Raw genomic sequence first — 19,283 nt, forward strand, 5'->3', positions numbered from 1 at the left:
AAGAGAGAGTAGTGGTTCGCATGAGGTGTCTACCCATACACGTTGAATTTTTTGATATCTACTCGTGGTGCGGTGAAATGTGCTGTTCGTGCACTCGGTGCTGTTGGGATGTTTCAGGCATGTTATCTCCAAATTGGAGGCATCGTTTGGTAAAGGGTCTGTGTGTTGTTGATGTGCTTTTGCACTCTCTGTTTTAGACATTACAGTAGGACTTGCATTGCTTTAAGTTGAAGATCGTGGGTCTTAGTAGGGTTAGAAGAGATGCCTTGTTTGTGGAGATTGTTGCTGATTAGATGGGCAGACTTTGTCCTAATTGCAATAGTCAGTTCTCTTGTTTGTTTGGTGAAGGTTCCACCGGCGTTGTTGGGTTGGTTTTGCGAAACTCGTTGACTATCAGGAAGATTTGTTGGTGATAATATTCAACTGCGTATCATGTCGCCGCTTTCATGTACGAAGGGTTAGTCATTTGCCAGTTGTGAATACTATTGTAGGACAGTCACTTTGTACATGTCTACACTGCGAATGTCTTCTTATTGCGGTAATGCCAGAGAGTTGGTACTGTGTTGTTGGAAGACGATGTTTCGGATTGGTTATCGAAGGTCGGAGAGGCTTCTTTCTTCTCCTTGCGCGCCCACAGGTTGAGAGCGCTGGGCATGATGCTAAGTGTGTAATTTCATAACTGCGTGACATTGTCTGTGTGCAATGCCAGACACGTGACTCACAAGACACCTTTATGGATATTCTGAATAGGGAAATAAAAGGACTATTCTCGCATGAAATGATGACAAACTGAATACATGCAAGAACTGTGTGTCAGTATGATCATTGCTTTACATTTGACTGTCAGAGGTGTTGTTGATGAATTTGTTTTCTGCAACATGAGGCGGATGTGTGTAGAGAGACATTGTCCTGGTGACTTTTCTCCTTTAAATGGTTTAAACTCGTTTTACACGCAGTCTTAATTTGTGTTATTCTTTTATCTCGTTTCTCGTTATCAAATATGGGTGGTTTGTGAACTTTTGATGGATTAGCCACAAAGATATGGTTGATATTTAATATAGCTGCATGTTTAGACGACAGGAAGCGCCTGGTGGATTCATGATTGAGTCACGTTGGCTTGGTCAGGAAATGTTCTCTTGACCATACAGGGTGACTCACTCAGCAAGAGATACTTGCCTGAAGATCACGCCTCCTACCTCGGGTGCCAGCCTGGGTATATCGTCTTGTACCATAGACACGACTTCCTGACCCATTACATCTCTGGTGCGTCGGCAGGTGTGTGTGCATGGGCGCCATTTCTACTGAAGAACTACGAAGTCACGTGTGTGCTGTGTAGGTGAACAGTTTAGATGAACAAGAGTGCTTTGTAGGAAAAACTTCCAATCTGTCATAATTATAAGATAGGCAAAGGAGCTGTTAGTCAAGAATGTGGTCCGTGAAATAGTAAAAGTGTCGTAAGTTCTGCACAGGTCGCTGTAATCTCTGTCAAATTTTGTTCTGTGAGTGAAAATGCTTTGTTGCATGGGAACAGAGTCGTTGGCGAATTGAGAAAACAGGAGCCAAGTTGGTGCGCACTTTCATATCGATGCTGAAAGACAAGGAGAGACGATGTAGATGTGTGGTGGAATGGACTCAGTGGCGGAGGTTGGCTGTACGTTTTCTGCAGTTATATAGTGTGTGACAAACATGACACAAACAGACAGTAACAGCTTGCACTACACGCTGAGAGTCGGGATGAAAGCATATGGCGCTGGCATCGTATCCCGTTAGGTAGATGAGGCGAGTGTTATCTTTAACTAAGTTATAAAACTATTGAGATAAAATAACGAATCTTTTTTACAAAATAAACATCAACGATAAAACTTCGTACAAAATACTTGGCCTGTCCAGTGATTTTGGCGAATGACGCTTGAACTTGTTCTGTCTGGTCAGGTGTTCAGAGACTGTCGTGTACGGGTCTATGTGGAACTGTACAGGAACTGGACTAGAGGTATGGAGACGCTTTGGTGACGTCAAGGGAGTCTGCTGGGTAGGTTGATGCAGCTGCGTGATGTAACATCTCTGCGTTGCTCTTATGCAAAAAGGTAGTGTTCACTAAATATAGTATTTGCTCCTAAGCTACAGGATAGTGTTTTATGCCGGTTTACTTCTATGAAATCTTAAATTCACCGTAAAGGCCGAGAAACGAGAAGAAAATGAAAATCACGTGACATGATGCCATGTCTTCTCTCAGGCTTGTCCCAGACTTCACATCCCTGACTAAAGGGAACCCCAGCTGCGTGTAGACTCGGCGAGGTTAATTGGATTCTATTCGTCACGTGACGGACTGAGTACTCGACATTCAGGGTGGAACGTTCGAGACTAGAACTACAGATGACCGTGTCGGCTTAGCTCGGTGTGACGTCGGGTAGTGACTGTTTAGATTCAGTAAGATCACTTAGTACTATGCAAGCTGTCTTAGCTAGCGGGTATTCTCCGGTATTCCGTATTTAAATGTAGCAAGCAAGGGCATTCTAATATTAACATGTTTCTGCTATAGTTATTATGCTAAGGTTATTCTTGCAGTATTGGCTGGCACGATTCTTTCTTCATCGGAAATCTGAATGAGCAACTGTTCGAAATTGAGCAAAAACCATCCGTGGTTCTTATTATTATGATAAGCTATACAAAAATACGATTTAATGAACGAATATTGTTATGCTATTTCGTGTATTCTTCTTTTTCTTGTTATTAATCGAAATTGAGTTAGCATACCTTGTTCATTTTTCTTTCATAGTAAATATAAATACACGAGTGGTGTTGAAGATAATTGATGAGTGTTGGTTTACTAGGTGACAGCTTAGCGTATCCAACAACTCAGAGTTTACAACGTAATGACAGAGACAATGACATACTCTATGGTCAAGTGCCTTCGATGCCGTTTGCGCCTGGTGGTACGACGACTGTCACACTCTACCTACGCGATACAAGGCTGACGGGGTCGCTGGTGGCTGACGGCAACACTGGCATCACATGCCTCAAATTGACTATACGAGCTACGCTGTTCAGGCGAAATGAAAGTAAAACAGTGTAATCAGTCCGGCCTTGTCGTCTGTACTCTCATGCTACACCTCAGTCTACTGTGACACACACGGAACACTCGTGATTGTCACGTCAGTGCAGATGACTGTCTCGCAACTTGATGATGTTGCTAAATGCTTATTGCATATTGATTTGCTTGGATATCAAGACGATTTATAAGTAAACAAGTGTTGATTTTTAAATCATTCATTACGATAGTATGATTGGTACGTAAAGACAACGATAGTTTCCTTAAAATTTAACACAAAGCACGAGACTGAATGTATCAAATACTGTTGTTTTATTTTTTTAATGATGACACAACACGAGACTTAATGCATTATTGAAATTTTGTACACTTCTCGGTTCAAGTTTTCCCGTATTTGACTGAAAGTTTACAATTAGCCGAACTTAGAGATATAGATCTTCAAACAACAAATATAATTAAGTGCAAGAGTAAATTGATATTGCTATAAAAGAACTAAAAGTTGCAAGCAATTAGTTTGTACGTATTATATTCATTTTACTACAGGACATAACTTCACGACCAACTCACTGTTACTTCCTTTATAAAAAAATTATTATCTATCACAACCGTGTTAAGATATCACATGCATATTAAACTGTTGGGAACCACAAAAACTGTGTTTTTATGTTTTGTCTACACTTAAAGCTGAATAGCTACGCTAGCAAAAGGAACAGACAACACCTGACAATACTGTGTAAATTTCCTGTCTGTCTCTCTCTCATATATCAACTCCCTTCTATTCCGATTTTTGTTTCCATCTTTTACTCGTCAATAAACCCTTCAGACATTACACGCCAGTTTTCATAAAAGCAAAAAGTTCTACAACCTTGTACAATAAGACACTGATGACTGATGTTTGAATAAAATGTGCAATCGTTGTATTCGGTCCACATGGTCAGCATTCCTTCCGTATTGTACAGCCTACATCTTCCTCTAGAATAAACATCGTGACGCTAAGGGTTACACAGCCAGTCAAGATGCAAAGAGGTCTAAAAGGACAGACAAGCAGTCACACGGAAAGTGCACACAGACAAACACACAGACAAACAACAAGTTAAATGAGCATCCACACAGAGCTACACAAGTGTCATAATTAAGGTTCTCAGTACAATCGATTGACATAGAACATCTGAGAAATTATGAGTGAGTCTCATTACGGCAGAAACATTTTAAAGTTGATTGTTGTGTAACAAAAACTGTCTTATTCTGGCTGCAGATGGCAGGGCGATGTGCTGACATGATACGAAGCTGGGACAAAACAGTAGAAAACAACAGAAATAAATATGTGCGAGTCATTCTAATAACATTTGTACTCAAAAATGTTGCTGTAAATGAAACATAAAGAAGTGTAGTACTACAATTTAAACACACTACAAGTGATCACCATGACAGCGGATCACGTGGCATTAAACTACAAGATGGCAGTGACAGAGGGAGAGTCTGAGCTGTGCGGGGCAAGGGGCTCACTCTCTGCTGACAGTTAACAATATTCACTCACTCACTCATGTTTCGACATAAAGGAAGATTTTGTCATCTCCCTCTCTGCTCATCTACTCTTTTTGTACTTTGTTAACATTAACTCAAGTATATGTTAGAGAGGGAGACTAAACCATGTTGCCCCTTTAGTGTCTTTTCTTCGGTGCTGCTGCCCCTCGACTCCGGGATGTGTAGGCCGCGGGAGGGAGAAGCCCCCATGACAGAAAAGTTACTGACAGTCAAACCCCAGGACGTGCCTCACTAAGGGAGATAACAAGCGAATGTGTCTGTCACCACCATAAACACAATCTGTTGTCGTGGGTTCGTATCTCGACTCCAACATCTCTGTCTCTCTGTCTCTGTCTGTCTCTCTTTCTGTTTCTAGAGTCGTCTATAGTTTCTACACTATTTTCTACTCAAGTAATATGAGGTTTCCTCAAACTCAATCCAAAGTTTAGAATCGACTCATTGAACACGAGCCTGAAATATTTAGGTAGCATTCTACGGAACACTTTCCTTTACACCTCTAACAACTAGAATCCAGTCTAATCCAGTTGTAAAGAGACTTGTACAACATCTGGTTCAAATTCTTGGATTGTTTGCAGAAATTTCATGTACATCCACACTATTTTCCCTGTTGACTAATAAACAATCCCTGTAACAATAGACAGCAACCCTGATCGCATACTGGTCAGGCTGCCATTGGCCAACAGACAACATGGATCAGGAAAGTATCCCTCTACTCACCAGTGTGGACGTGTGTCCTTCTGTCGTTCACAAAGGCACAGGAAACTGTATCAGTGGCAAAAAAACAACAAAACAAGAAAAAAAACAAAGTTTCACGCACAGAAAGTATAAATTGTGAACGGAAAGCTATGAGATATGATGATGATGATGATGATGATGATTGATGATGATGATGATGAGGTTGGTGGTGGTGGTGGTTGGTGGTGGTGGTGGTGGTTGGTGGTGGTGGTTGATGTTAGCTTTATTTATAGAGCGCCTTATACCATAGACAAAGACTTCAGAGAAGAGGAGATCAGTTATCAGAAAACGCCGGTTATTTTTAGAGTATGGGGTACACTATGACAGGACAACAGCGCCACCTGTTGTTGCCACACCTGGACACAGACAGCGAATAGGAAGCCAGACAAATGGCGCCGCAGCAGTCGCAGACCGCGTTACACACACACTAACAAGAATTAGATAAACTAAAATGAATATATTGTTGATGGAAACATATACCAGTCTTCTGGATACAGCACAATGGATGGTTGTGTGATGTAAGTAGCGTGTTGATATTTAACACATAGCAATCATCGAATACTTTATGTTTTGTATTTAAATGATATCTGTCGTAGTGTCATGTGACAAGCGCCGCGAGTCGTGCACAAGCTTTGCGAGAAATGAGTCCTACACAAGCTGACTGCCAGTCACACATCAGCAGCTTATCAGGATGAGCTTGTTATCAGCAGTCACACATCTGCTCCACGCCCACCTTCCACAGGATTGAACAACGAAAGCGACTGTAGACAGAAGCTTTTACCTTTCACTGCAACCTGTTGCTGCTGAACTCAAGTATTTGTCACACTGCAAGTAAGCCACTGTGTAGTCGCCATACACTACAGTCAACAGCTTTCCTCTTAAAAACACACAATTGCATTCAAAAGTCTTTATGTTTTGTAAACATGGGCATAATCCTCTCAAATGTTCAGAGAAAATGCGAATTTACAGAAATCGTTTTTCACCGCCCACTTTTGCTGCAGTAAATCATTGTCAATAGTTTAGCTTTTGTGACAAAGTTGTATTTAAACATGTTTGTCTCGTCGCTCCTACATCCGACAGCAAGAAGCCCGCACTTGAAGCACAAGGTGAGTTGAGTGAGTAAACAGTGATTCTCTCACTATTTGTAAATGTTAGTACATGATAGTCTCTAGGACTTCAGGTGAATAGCTGTTAGTTGACTACACTTCTTTATTTGTATTGTTGAACAAGCCATACTATTCTACTTGTCACCATGGTAACCGTGACATAAGTAACTCATCAAGGAGGCTAGAAGTGCGTGCAGGACCGCCGACGATGAGCAAAGTCGTCTGTGGCCAAGGCTATTGTGTTCATCTGCACTAAACTTGGGGAAACTGCTATCCTTACTAATGCACATAGTGACAGTCTAGCACATCACGTGATGTAAGCAGCTATGCAGTCTCTACCATTATGTCATTTAAATAACTATACAATCCACTGAATTACATGATGTAACTATATAATGCACCTCACAAACATATGTATACACAAACAGTGAGCTGGACATCGGCTTATAGAGGACAATACTGTACTACACTAATGGAGTTAATGTTTCCTTCTTGGTGCTGTTGTTGTTTTTTGAGTTGTTGTTATTATTATTATCACTATTATTATCATTATTATTATTTTGTGATTTCAGGCGAATTGCAGTGAAGAGAAATGCAGTTATCATTGGTGCTCCTTCTGTGTGTATCCTCCTGCCTGAAGGCTGAGGACACGGGCAGGTAGGACCCGTTAGTGATGATACTAGTGACGTAGCACACGAGTGCTAGCGCCCTCTACAACTACACCTTGTAGCTAATGTGGTGTTTATTATAACATGTCACACTGTGACTAGAAGATATCACTCACAAACTGGCGGCATAGTAAAGGGTTCAGAATGTTTTCTTCTAAAGTATGTTGCTTACATTTTGTAATGATGATTAATATATATGAATAATAATAATAATAATAATAATAATAATAAAATATAATAATAATAATAATAATAATAATAATAATAATAATAATAATAAAACGTCTTAAATGACATACTCACACACCTAAGGAGCTCTTAGCAACTAAGAATAAGAACGAGACACGAACAGCACCAATGGACAGGACAACAAACAACAACAACTGATATTATCATAACATAGCGAAAGGAAGACAAGAGGGAAGTGTGTGACAAAGGACGAGCATTATGGGATAGGATGCTAGGAGTCATGTTTACGGAAGAGGTGCACGTGTAAAGGATTGCATAGCGGGTAGGAGGCGGGTATGGAAAGGGTGAGAGTTGCATTGTTTGGCTGAAAATCAAGTAAGCATCGTGTGGCCATCTGTTGTTGTCTTGACATCAGTGGCGAGGACAGGACCAGCAGACAAGACGCGGCTTTGCCTTGCTGGAAGGACAGGTAAGTACAGCTTGTCGGTAACATTGTAATATTATGGTTAAAATATTATCTGTGAAACAAAAGCTTCCATAAAAAGACTTGACATTGTATCCTATCGCAATGATTCTATTCCTAGTCCGTGTGTTGGTCAACCAGTCCGTGTGTGTGTCTGTCTACTTGTGTGTGGACTGTCAGACAACACGTGTCAGTAAGTTCTCCACAGTCAACACGTGGGTCGTACGAGTGCTGCTTGTGTAGGTAATATTATTGTCTGTAAACAAACCTTTTGCACGTGAGTTTAAACATGATATGAATGCGCTGACAGCTCGGAGTCCTCACAGTCGTTATCTGATGTCTGCGTCACTGACGACGACTGTCAAGGACAGACTACCGAGTGTTTCAACAGTTCGTGTGTTTGTCGTCCCGGGATGTTCTCCACAAGTGAGGGTTCCTGTCTCCTGGGTAAGTAAACCTTGTGTGGACTGTTACAAGCCTTGTATAAACATCAGCTTGTGTGTGTGTGTGTCTGTGTGTATGTGTGTGTCTGTGTGTTTGTGTGTATGTGTGTCTGTATGTATCTTTATGAAGCTGACTATTGCTCCTACATATATGTAAGAAATGACCTGACAACACGTGTACCCGGTGTCACGTGACAAGTGAGGACATGAATGTTTCCAGCCTGTAACCCTGACGACCTGCAAAACACCTTCATCGCTTATCCCGACAGCAACATCCGGGGACTCATCAACTTCGGATGCAGCTCTGAGTCCTCAGTGGAGAGGTGCATGGAGCGGTGTGTCCAGACCACCGGTTGTCTCGCCCTGGATTTTCACGGTGAGTATCAACACGATGTACAAACATGTCAACACAATACAGCTTCATGATTGCTGAGGGTAAATACAGGCCACGTGTACACACACCGTGTTAGCAACACACTGAATGCTTGTGATTATATATTTAATTATCTACACAAATAATAGACACTCTTCATGATACACATCTCTATATATCTATATAGACAGGCATTACATATGACTGGATCACGTGACTTGTCAAGATTCTGTGTCCACTCAGCCTGTAGTTCTATTATTTAAGAGGAAAGGACTGAGGTTCTCAACCAGAATGTTTACTGTATTCTGGCTTTTAGTCGGGTGTACTATGTAATCTCTCCTTTTACCTTGTGTTGCACTATCCACCCACACTTGGAGTTCTCCAGTCACCTTGACAGGTGCTTGACAGGTCATTTAGTCCAGAGACGGGAGGATATCTACTTTTTCTTATTGTTCTTACAACTGTCGTCTTCTGGTGTTAAACTTAAACTGGACATCACACAGATATTATTTAAACCAAGCAATACTGTACATGCTGGATATATTCAATGGTCATAACAGTGTTTCACAAGAGACAAATATACAGACAATAAGACGGTTGACCTGTTGCAGGTGACGAAGGACGGTGCCAGCTTCACAATGTCACGGCCATGACAGTGCCATCACAGTGGCGACCTCACTCCTCACCTCACTGGACTCACTACCAGCGGATGTGTGGAGCAGCGTGACGTCAGCACCTGACCACACCTACAACTCCACCTGCAGCAGTGACAGCGAGTGTTCAGGGATCAACGGCCACTGTGTCTTGGGAAGGTGTCAGTGTGCAGCTGGCTTCTTGTTTGCTCAGGAGCTGTCTTCGTGTCGACTTGGTGAGAAAAGACAAGTACTTATTATCCAGTCATGTAAATGTAAAAATTATTAAAGCGAGTTGTGTATTGATGTTACTTGTTTATATTTATGTGTCAAAAAGCCCCTTTTTCGGCAGCTTTTTTACTGTCTTTTAATGTACTGCAACTATGAAAATGATTCATAAAAGTGTACTTTTCACTTTACTATATTTATATACAACTCTGTGAAGATACTTTGTTTACTTGTATGGGTGTCGGTGCATGTGTGTTTGTGTGTGGTACACAGTGGAGTCGTGTGTAGATGCACAGACACTAGGTGGCAGGTCAGGTGTCTACACCATTGCTGTCAACCAAACATCCAACATGACGGTCTGGTGTGACGTGGACTCAGGCGACGGCGGCTGGTTGGTGAGTCTGTGGTGTTGATGTGGTCGGTGTGTAGGTGTGGGGACGATTGACAGATGATATATACACACATTGTATATACACAGCTGGTGCAAGTCTTGTGTTTGTAGTCTTTATTGCAGTAGCATCACAATCCTCCTTCATCCCCCCAATGGAGCAGACTGTGTTGCTGCGGCACCAGACACTGATGACTGTGTACGGCGTGTTGTAGTAAATATTTCTGTGTGTTGATGTCTTACTGATGTACTACCAGCAACAGCACAGCACATCCAGGAATCACAGTCACAACCGTCACACTGTGTGTCGTCACCAGGTGTTCCAGAGACGTCGTGACGGCTCCGTTGACTTCTACAGGGACTGGACTCAATACGAGGCTGGCTTTGGTGACGTCAGTGGGGAGTTCTGGCTGGGTAGGTTGTCAGTGGCTGGACACTCTCCTAATTGATTGAACGTGAATTTGAGCAAAATTAAAATTTTCCTTGATATTTGTTTGTTCTAAGCACAGTAATATTAGATTGTTAAATGGTGACTTTACAAATGCTATATGTCAGTACACTATATCAGACTAACAAACACTAGTCACTACACTATATTAGACTAACAAACACTAGTCACTACACTATATCAGACTAACAAACACTAGTCACTACACTATATCAGACTAACAAACACTAGTCACTACACTATATCAGACTAACAAACACTAGTCACTACACTATATCAGACTAACAAACACTAGTCACTACACTATATCAGCTAACAAACACTACTCACTACACTATATCATACTAACAAACACTAGTCACTACACTATATCAGACTAACAAACACTAGTCACTACACTATATCAGACTAACAAACACTAGTCACGTACACTATATCAGCTAACAAACACTACCACTACACTATATCATACTAACAAACACTAGTCACTACACTATATCAGACTAACAAACACTAGTCACTACACTATATCAGACTAACAAACACTAGTCACTACACTATATCAGACTAACAAACACTAGTCACTACACTATATTAGACTAACAAACACTAGTCACTACACTATATCAGACTAACAAACTCTAGTCACTACACTATATCAGCTAACAAACACTAGTCGTCACACTATATCAGCTAACAAACCCTATCTATCTATCTATCTATTCCTCTTCGTGCATCAGGTTGCACATAAGGCCTCAACCAGAGTCCGCCACCGATGTCGATCGGCTGAAACCCGCTCTAGGTGACCCCATGTCCAGCCCTTTCCTTTCATCTCCCTTTCCACTGTTCTTCTCCAAGTTTCCTTGGCCTCGTTTTTCTCGGCCGTCTGGAGTCCATCGTAGGGCGACTCTGGAAAGGTCTGCTGTCTGCTGGCGGAGCACATGTCCATCCATCGCCAACGCCTTCGTTGAACCTGCGTGGTGATGGACTCGGTTTCAGTTCTTCGGTGGAGTTCTTCGTTGCTGATGGTATTTGGCCAAAAGATGTTAAGTATGCGCCTGAGGCATCTGTTTGGAAGACGTCAAGCTTGTTACTGATGGTTTTGGTCATCTTCCATGATTCTGATCCGTAAAGGAGGGTGCTGATAACATTTGACTTGAAGATTCTCAGTTTGATCTTCTGGCTGATGTTTTTTGCCTTCCATGTGCTCCTGAGTGAGGCGAAGGCCTGGCTGGCTTTCGCCAGCTCGAATCTCCACCTCCGCATCCCCGGTGTTTGACATTTTGGACCCAAGATAGGTGAAACTGTCAACTTCCTCAATCTCTTCTCCATTTAGTTTGATGCCGTCTTGGACTCTGGCGTTCACTCTCATACTTTTCGTTTTCTTTGTGCTGACCTTCAAGCCAAGGTTTCCAGCTGTTTCTGAGAAGGCCTTTGTTTTTCATGCATGTCTTGGTGGCGGTGTGACAGCAGGGCAATGTCATCAGCAAAGTCCAAGTCTTCCAGCGTTGTTGTTGCTGTCATACGTCATGGTCCATCTGATCCCTCTCCTCTCACTGTCGGTGGAAGCTTCATGATCCAGTCCATGGCCAGGATGAAGAGAAACGGCGACAGAATGCAGCCCTGCTTCACCCCGGTACTGACGTTGAAGGGGTCTGTGAGCTCCGTGTCACAGACAACCTGGGATTTGAAATCGCTGTACAGCATTGCAATGACCTGAACAAGTTTTGCAGGGACTCCGTAATGCCTCAGGATCTTCCATAAGGACTCGCAGTGGATGCTGTCAAAAGCCTTCTCCAGGTCGATGAAATTGATGTACAGCGGTGTGTTCCACTCGTTGCTCTGCTCCAGAATCTGTCGCAGAATGAAGATGTGTTCGGAGCAGGATCGCCCAGGACGAAATCCTGCTTGCTGTGGTCGGAGGTCTTTCTCAAGAGTTGCCGTCAGTCTTGACAAAACAATCTTGCTGAAGACTTGCTGGTGAGGGAAAGAAGTGTTATGCCCTCCAATTATTGCAGTCTCCAAGATCTCCTTTCTTGGGTAACTTGAAGATGAGCCCTGTCTTCCACGCAACAGGGACCTGCCCTGATTCCCAAATTTGTCTGAAGATTTCAGTCAGCTTGGGAGCTGTCACATTCACATCTGCTTTCAACATCTCTGCTGTTATTCCATCTGCCCCTGGTGCTTGCCGCTCTTCATTGTCTTGACTGCTGCTGTCACTTCTTCCAGGCTTGGTGGGTCTGTGCAGATGTCAAGGTCTATAGCTGCTGGCTGGATGTCTGCAAGCTGAGGGGGATCTGGTCTGTTCAGAACCGACTCAAAATGTTCCTTCCAGCGCTGTAGTTTTTCTGCCTCTCCCTCGATGACATTACCGTTCACGTCTTTCACTGGCACATCACTGTTCTTAAACCCGTTGTTTAGCTGTTTGTTTTATCTTTACAGTGTCTTCAGGTCATTTTTACTTGCTGCATTTTCTGCTTCATCTGCCAGTTTCTCTATGTGGTCTTTTTGTCGGTTCTTGCCATCCTCTTTACCTCTTTGTTTAGTTTTGCATATCTTTGTCTGAGTTGTTCTTTCAGGCGTTCAGATCTGGTGCTGTTGATTCTTTGTTTGGCTGACTTTCTCTCTTCTATCTTCTTCCATGTCTCTTCTCTGATCCACTGTTCTTTCTTTTTTCGTTGGAAGCCCAGTATTTTCTCTCCTGATTCCTGTAAGACTCGATTGAAGTCGTCTAAGGTCATCTCTTGTTGGTCTCCTAGTGCTTGGAACCTGTTCTTTACTTCCATAGCAAAAGCCCTTTCGATGACTGGATTTTTCAGTTTGCCAGAGTCCACTCTCTGCTGACGTGCCTGTTTTCCTCGTGATCGACGTAGCTTCAGGGAAACTGTGGCTATCACAAGAGTGTGGTCACTGGCAATGTCTGCTCCTCTGTAGGCTCTAACATCTTGAAGTGAGCTCCTCCATTTTCGGTTGATGATGACATGGTCTATCTGGTTCTTTGTGCTCCATCTGGTGATATCCATTTGCCTTGTGGATGTCTTTGTGTGGGAAGAGTGTGCCACCAATCAGTAGGTTGTTTTCTTCACAAAAGTCTGCCAGTCTCTCTCGTTGTCGTTGATGGTTCCGATTCCATGTTTGCCATGACATGCTCCCTGCAGGTGTTGTCACTTCCCACCTTGGCATTGAGATCGCCGATGATGAGCAACATGTCATGGGCTGGAACGCTCTCTGAGGCTGCCTGGAGCTGATCGTAAAAAGCATCCTTGTCTTCTGCCTCAGAGTCATTTGTTGGTGCATAGCAGGCTAGCACTGTCAGCTTGGTGTACTTTGAATGGAATCTTGCTCTCAAAAGCCTAGGTCCATAAGGCTTCCATTCCAGCAGTGCCTTTTCCGTTTTCTTGTTGAGGAGTAGAGCTACTCCTTCAGAGTGCTGAGCGTCTGATCTTCCTGAGAACAAGATGGTATGTCCTGACGCTAGTCTCCTCTTTCCCGTGCCGGTCCATCTGACCTCACTGACTCCCAGGATGTCCAAGTTGTAGTTGTCAAACTCCTTGACTAATTGGAGCATCCTGCCAGTCTGGTACAAGGTCTGGACGTTCCAGCACCCCACCCTCAACTTCTGCCTCGGCTTCAGTAATCCACTGTCGGGGCGCCAGCTCCCTTTCGGGTTTGGCTGTCGTCCGTCATTAGTCCAGTCACCTGGTGTGCTCATTACCTCCGCATCTGTGACGAGTTCTCTGGTTTTAGTTTCTTGTAACATACTTTTTTTTACATGGTGGGGTTGTTAGCCCTACCACAACCTAATTTACCTCTAGGTGGGGTGTCCACCTTAGTCGCCTCTTACGACATGCCTGGCTGGATGGCAGGGACCCTATTCTTACAATGCTTGCTAGGCAAGCATACCCCGGGGTCCCACAGGGGTAACAAACCCTAGTCACACTATATCAGCTAACAAACACTAGTCACTACACTATATCAGACTAACAAACACTAGTCACTACGCTATATCAGACTAACAAACACTACTCACTACACTATATCATACTAACAAACACTAGTCACTACACTATATCAGCTAACAAACACTACTCACTACACTATATCAGTCTAACAAACACTAGTCACTACACTATATCAACTAACAAACACTAGTCACTACACTATGTCAACTAACAAACACTAGTCACTACACTATATCAGACTAACAAACACTAGTCACTACGCTATATCAGACTAACAAACACTAGTCACTACACTATATCAGCTAACAAACACTAGTCACTACGCTATATCAGACTAACAAACACTAGTCACTACACTATATCAGCTAACAAACACTAGTCACTACACTATATCAGACTAACAAACACTAGTCACTACACTATATCAACTAACAAACACTAGTCACTACACTATATCAGACTAACAAACACTAGTCACTACACTATATCAGCTAACAAACACTACTCACTACACTATATCAGTCTAACAAACACTAGTCACTACACTATATCAACTAACAAACACTAGTCACTACACTATGTCAACTAACAAACACTAGTCACTACACTATATCAGACTAACAAACACTAGTCACTACGCTATATCAGACTAACAAACACTAGTCACTACACTATATCAGCTAACAAACACTAGTCACTACACTATATCAGCTAACAAACACTAGTCACTACACTATATCAGCTAACAAACACTAGTCACTACACTATGTCAACTAACAAACACTAGTCACTACACTATGTCAACTAACAAACACTAGTCACTACACTATATCAGACTAACAAACACTAGTCACTACACTATATCAGACTAACAAACACTAGTAACTATACTATATCAACTAACAAACACTAGTCACTACACTATATTAGACTAACAAACACTAGTCACTACACTATATCAGACTAACAAACACTACTCACTACACTATATCAGACTAACAAACACTATTCACTATCCTGTTTCAGGCTTGTCCGCTCTTCATTACTTGACCACAGTCCAGTCCATGCGACTGCGTGTTGACCTCGCCGATGCTACCGGAGAACGTCACTACGCTAAGCACACGTCATTCAGGGTGGACGGTCCTGAGACAAACTACAGACTGACCGTTTCCGGGTACTGGGGTAACGCGAGTACGTCCTCGTCGTTGTTGATTTTTTTTTAGAGAAATTGATCCCGCTTCTCCGTGATTTTGCTCTGTGTTGGGTGGAGTTCTTTTGTTGGTGTGGGTGTGGGTGTATGGGTGGGGTCGCTGTCTTCTGACGCCATATGTATTTCGTATTTTGTTGTGCTCTCTTTTGCTGTTAGTGATTAGGTTTGCCGTCAGTTTGATGGGTGTACTGTGATTGTGCCCTCTTCTTGCTGTTGTCACTTGCTGTGGACATTCTGTTTCAAATAAAATAATCGGCTTTGACGTCTATATAAGCAAAACATGTGTGTGTGTGTGTTTATTTGTTTACAGGTGACAGCATTTGGGATCTCAGTGGTGAGAGTTTTTCAACCTATGACCGAGACAACGACAATTATCCTGGCAACTGTGCCGCTGAGTATCACGGCGCCTGGTGGTACAGCGCGTGTGGCAACTCCAACCTCAACGGCCGATACAAGGCTGACGGAGCCGATGGTACTGACAGCATCGTCTGGCATCACACCAACAATGACTGGAGGAGCTTCACCTTCAGCGAGATGAAAGTACAACCAGTGTAACATCGCCTTGTCTCCTGTACTCTCACTGCTTACACCATCAGTCTACTGTACACCACACGTGACACTCGTGATGTCACCTCAGTGCAGTCTACTGGACTCTGATTCTTTACTTTCGTGATACTGCTTAATGATTGCAATATACACCTGTTGTACTATTTCTTTCAGATTTGATTTTCATTGGATAAACTAAGCTGTTCCAAATATAAACAGGTCTAAATTTTAAATTAATAACCTACATTAACGACACATGTTCAATTAACTGTTTTATGAAACAACTAGTTTTATAATCTCATGAAAGTAAAAAGAAATATCACAAAGCAAGATCTGAGTGTCTGTCTTTATCAGTTTTGGAGATATTGCTGTTTGAAGTTCGTGGTATGTGTGACAGCTGTAACTATTTATGTTGGACCATGTTGGAAGCTGTCATTTGTAGCATCGTGACATCTATAAAGTCCACAAGTACTTTGTGTGACAAGTTACCAACACTGACTGTGTACTAAAGTGCCTGAAAAAACTTATTTGTGGAAAGACATACTGGAAACATTTATGGAAATTAGAAGAAACCTACAGCTCTGGTCATTTTGGCTAAATACATAGTATTTTAAGTACTAAACATCAAATATTAATATACTAAACACACCAAAAACATATTTATTTCAAAGTAACTATTATATACTGTAAAACACAGTTTGTCCACAAACCTGAAATGTGGGATATACAGTTTTCAGTCTCAAAATATTGTTTTCTTGGGAAAAACGAAACGCTTTAGGAGTAACGAACTTACACAACTGTAATTTCTAGTGTAATGGACACATTGGACTCAACATTGAAACTGAAGGAAGACACATGTATGTTTTATTCCATGTTAATTTATGTTAACTATGTTTACATGCAGTGAAGGGGAAGTAGTTTAAAATGCAGAGTAAATATTTAATATTTACTTTGGACAATGACATCTTCCTAGTCAACCAACATGTACTTGATGGTGATGAGAGAAATAACACATACACGTATCATTGCGAAACGGTTTACAGTCCACACGTAATACAAAACACAAACTGAGCTCTCTTGCTGTAGGCTGTGTTGTGTGTGTGTGTGTGTGTGTGTGTGTGTGGTGTGTGTGTGTGTGTGTGTGTGTGTGTGTGTGTGTGTGTGTGTGTGTTGTGTGTGCAGTATGTGTGTACTCTGTGTGTGTTGTGTGTGTGTGTGTGTGTGTGTGTTGTGTGTGCAGTATGTGTGTACTCTGTGTGTGTAGTGTGTGTGGTGTGTGTGTAGTGTGTGTGTTAGGAGCAGGTGGTTAGCAATAGGTAGGCAGGGATTATCGAAGGCAGCAGACGACAGGGAACTCACGAGGACTAAAGGACATAACTTCACGACGAACTCACTGTTACTTCCCTTTAAAAAAATTATATTAATTATCACACCTGTAGCTAAGATATCACATGCACTCACAATCACTGCATCTCCAGTCACCAGATCCGTGAAATAGTTTAATATATATGAATGAAAAGAATGTAATTAAAAAAAAGAGTACATATCTACACAAACGGTTTACACTTATGTCCACACGTAATTCAAAACACGAACTGAGCTCTCTTGCTGTCTTTCGCATCGTAAATGTTGACACAGTAGTCCACTGTCCACAGTTGCTGTACTATATATAGTCCCTGGTCATTGGTCATCGTTCACAATCCTATATTCACTGATCACTACTTTACATACATCTACAATGTAGGCTGTGTGTGTGTGTGTGTTGTGTGTGCAGTATGTGTGTACTCTGTGTGTAGTGTGTGTGTGTGTGTGTTAGGAACAGGTGGTTAGCAATAGGTTGGCAGGGATTATTGCCCTTACCCGTGTGTGAGCGAGGTTAATGCGTCGTGGTCTGACGTCATACTCAGACGTCATAATCTGACGTCATAATTTGACGCAATTTTAGAATTTATTTTACGTTTGCAGAGAAAAGAAAAACGAAGGGAGCAGACGACAGGGAACTCACGAAGGTGTTGTCCAGAGCCAAGAGGGGAGAGAGTGAGTCCTCCAGTTGAGTCCTGTGTCGGGCGTGCAGGGCGGAGTTCAGTCCTGAAGTGTTGCACCGCGACCCAAGCGTTCGGAACAGCAGCTTGGAGTGTGTGCGTGCCACCTACGGACATCCGGGTGGAATGTGTCTCTTGGTGTGTGTAGAAAGTGTGTAAGTGAACCTGTACGCTCGTCGTGGATTGAGTGGGAGCGTTCCTGACGCAGAGATTTTGTCTGACTTTCTTCCTGCGTCTCAGTGACACTGTGGACAGTAACAGTAAGTGTTTTAAACTTTCTACAAATTACCATGATCGCCATTTGTATTCTGGACCGAGTTCCAGAGCGGCGCTCGGTTTCTTGGAGCAAGACTGGTTGAGTTAGACATGTACTGTGGGATGATATTGATGAGTGACAGGGGATGATGAGTATCCTGTCTATTTGAGTCAGTTTTGAGAAAAGTTTGTGCAACTTCATTCTATAGGTGTTAATCTTTACTTTGATATTTGTGTGTATACGACCTGTTGTCATCTATCCACGAAGAGAGACGATAAGTAAGAGCCAAAAGAAAAGAAACTTTACGACAAAGACGACAGCGGGCTATTTTAGTAAAAATTAGACGAGAAGCCCACGGACAGATCGTTGTGTTTTGTGTTCTTCGAATGCGCGTGAACACCGCGTGTGAGGCAGTGACGTCAGTGTGTGACGTGGTCGTGACAGTGTGTGTGACGATCCAGCAGGCGTCTCCCAAAGAACGGTTGGCCGGATTATTAACCGAGTCACGAAAAGCTGTAAACATTCAAAGCCTCCAGTGACAGTTGCTTAGTTGTGACAGATACTGTCACAAACACTCTGTTGTGGACGGCACACACACAAGTCACTGTCAACACACTGCGTTCCACACGTGTTCTGTTTGGATGATGTCCCAGAGACGTTCACGCTGAAGACACACACACTTCCATGTATAGCAACTTCCGGAACACTTCCTTGTATAGCAACTTCTGTGACACTTCCTTGTATAGACACTTCCGGGACACTTCCTTGTATAGCAACTTCCGGTACACTTCCTTGTATAGCAACTTCCGGGACACTTCCTTGTATAGCAACTTCCGGGACATTTCCTTGTATAGCCGTATTGGTAACTACTTGTATACTCTTGCTGTTTCCAACTTCCGAACAGTAGATGCTGGCTAGGCAGACACACTTGACTACCGACGATACAACTTCAGTAATCAGGAACAGCGGGTGGTGAATGGGTGGGTACTCCGGCTGTTGA

The 19,283-nt window shown here is 42.6% G+C and overlaps 2 protein-coding genes across 2 annotated transcripts in view; both read left to right on the plus strand.

The window, feature by feature from the left end:
- LOC112567528 overlaps positions 1-19,283 on the plus strand; it is a 245,769-nt gene that overhangs the window by 185,889 nt on the left and 40,597 nt on the right. The window lies entirely within an intron of this gene.
- On the plus strand, positions 7,908-9,433 carry LOC112569034. Its single transcript, XM_025246683.1, has 3 exons — positions 7,908-8,202; positions 8,419-8,574; positions 9,183-9,433. The coding sequence occupies exons 1-3, from the start codon at positions 8,169-8,171 to the stop codon at positions 9,296-9,298; spliced, it is 306 nt and encodes a 101-aa protein (XP_025102468.1). The 5' UTR covers positions 7,908-8,168; the 3' UTR covers positions 9,299-9,433.

This window comes from Pomacea canaliculata, linkage group LG7, assembly GCF_003073045.1.
Source record: "Pomacea canaliculata isolate SZHN2017 linkage group LG7, ASM307304v1, whole genome shotgun sequence".
NCBI classification, from domain to species: domain Eukaryota; kingdom Metazoa; phylum Mollusca; class Gastropoda; order Architaenioglossa; family Ampullariidae; genus Pomacea; species Pomacea canaliculata.

Coding starts and splice junctions, on each gene's coding strand:
- LOC112569034 (XM_025246683.1), top strand. CDS start 8,169: ATGTTCTCCACAAGTGAGGGTTCCTGTCTCCTGG. Junction 8,203..8,418: donor TGAGGGTTCCTGTCTCCTGG/GTAAGTAAACCT, acceptor GAATGTTTCCAG/CCTGTAACCCTGACGACCTG. Junction 8,575..9,182: donor TCTCGCCCTGGATTTTCACG/GTGAGTATCAAC, acceptor GACCTGTTGCAG/GTGACGAAGGACGGTGCCAG.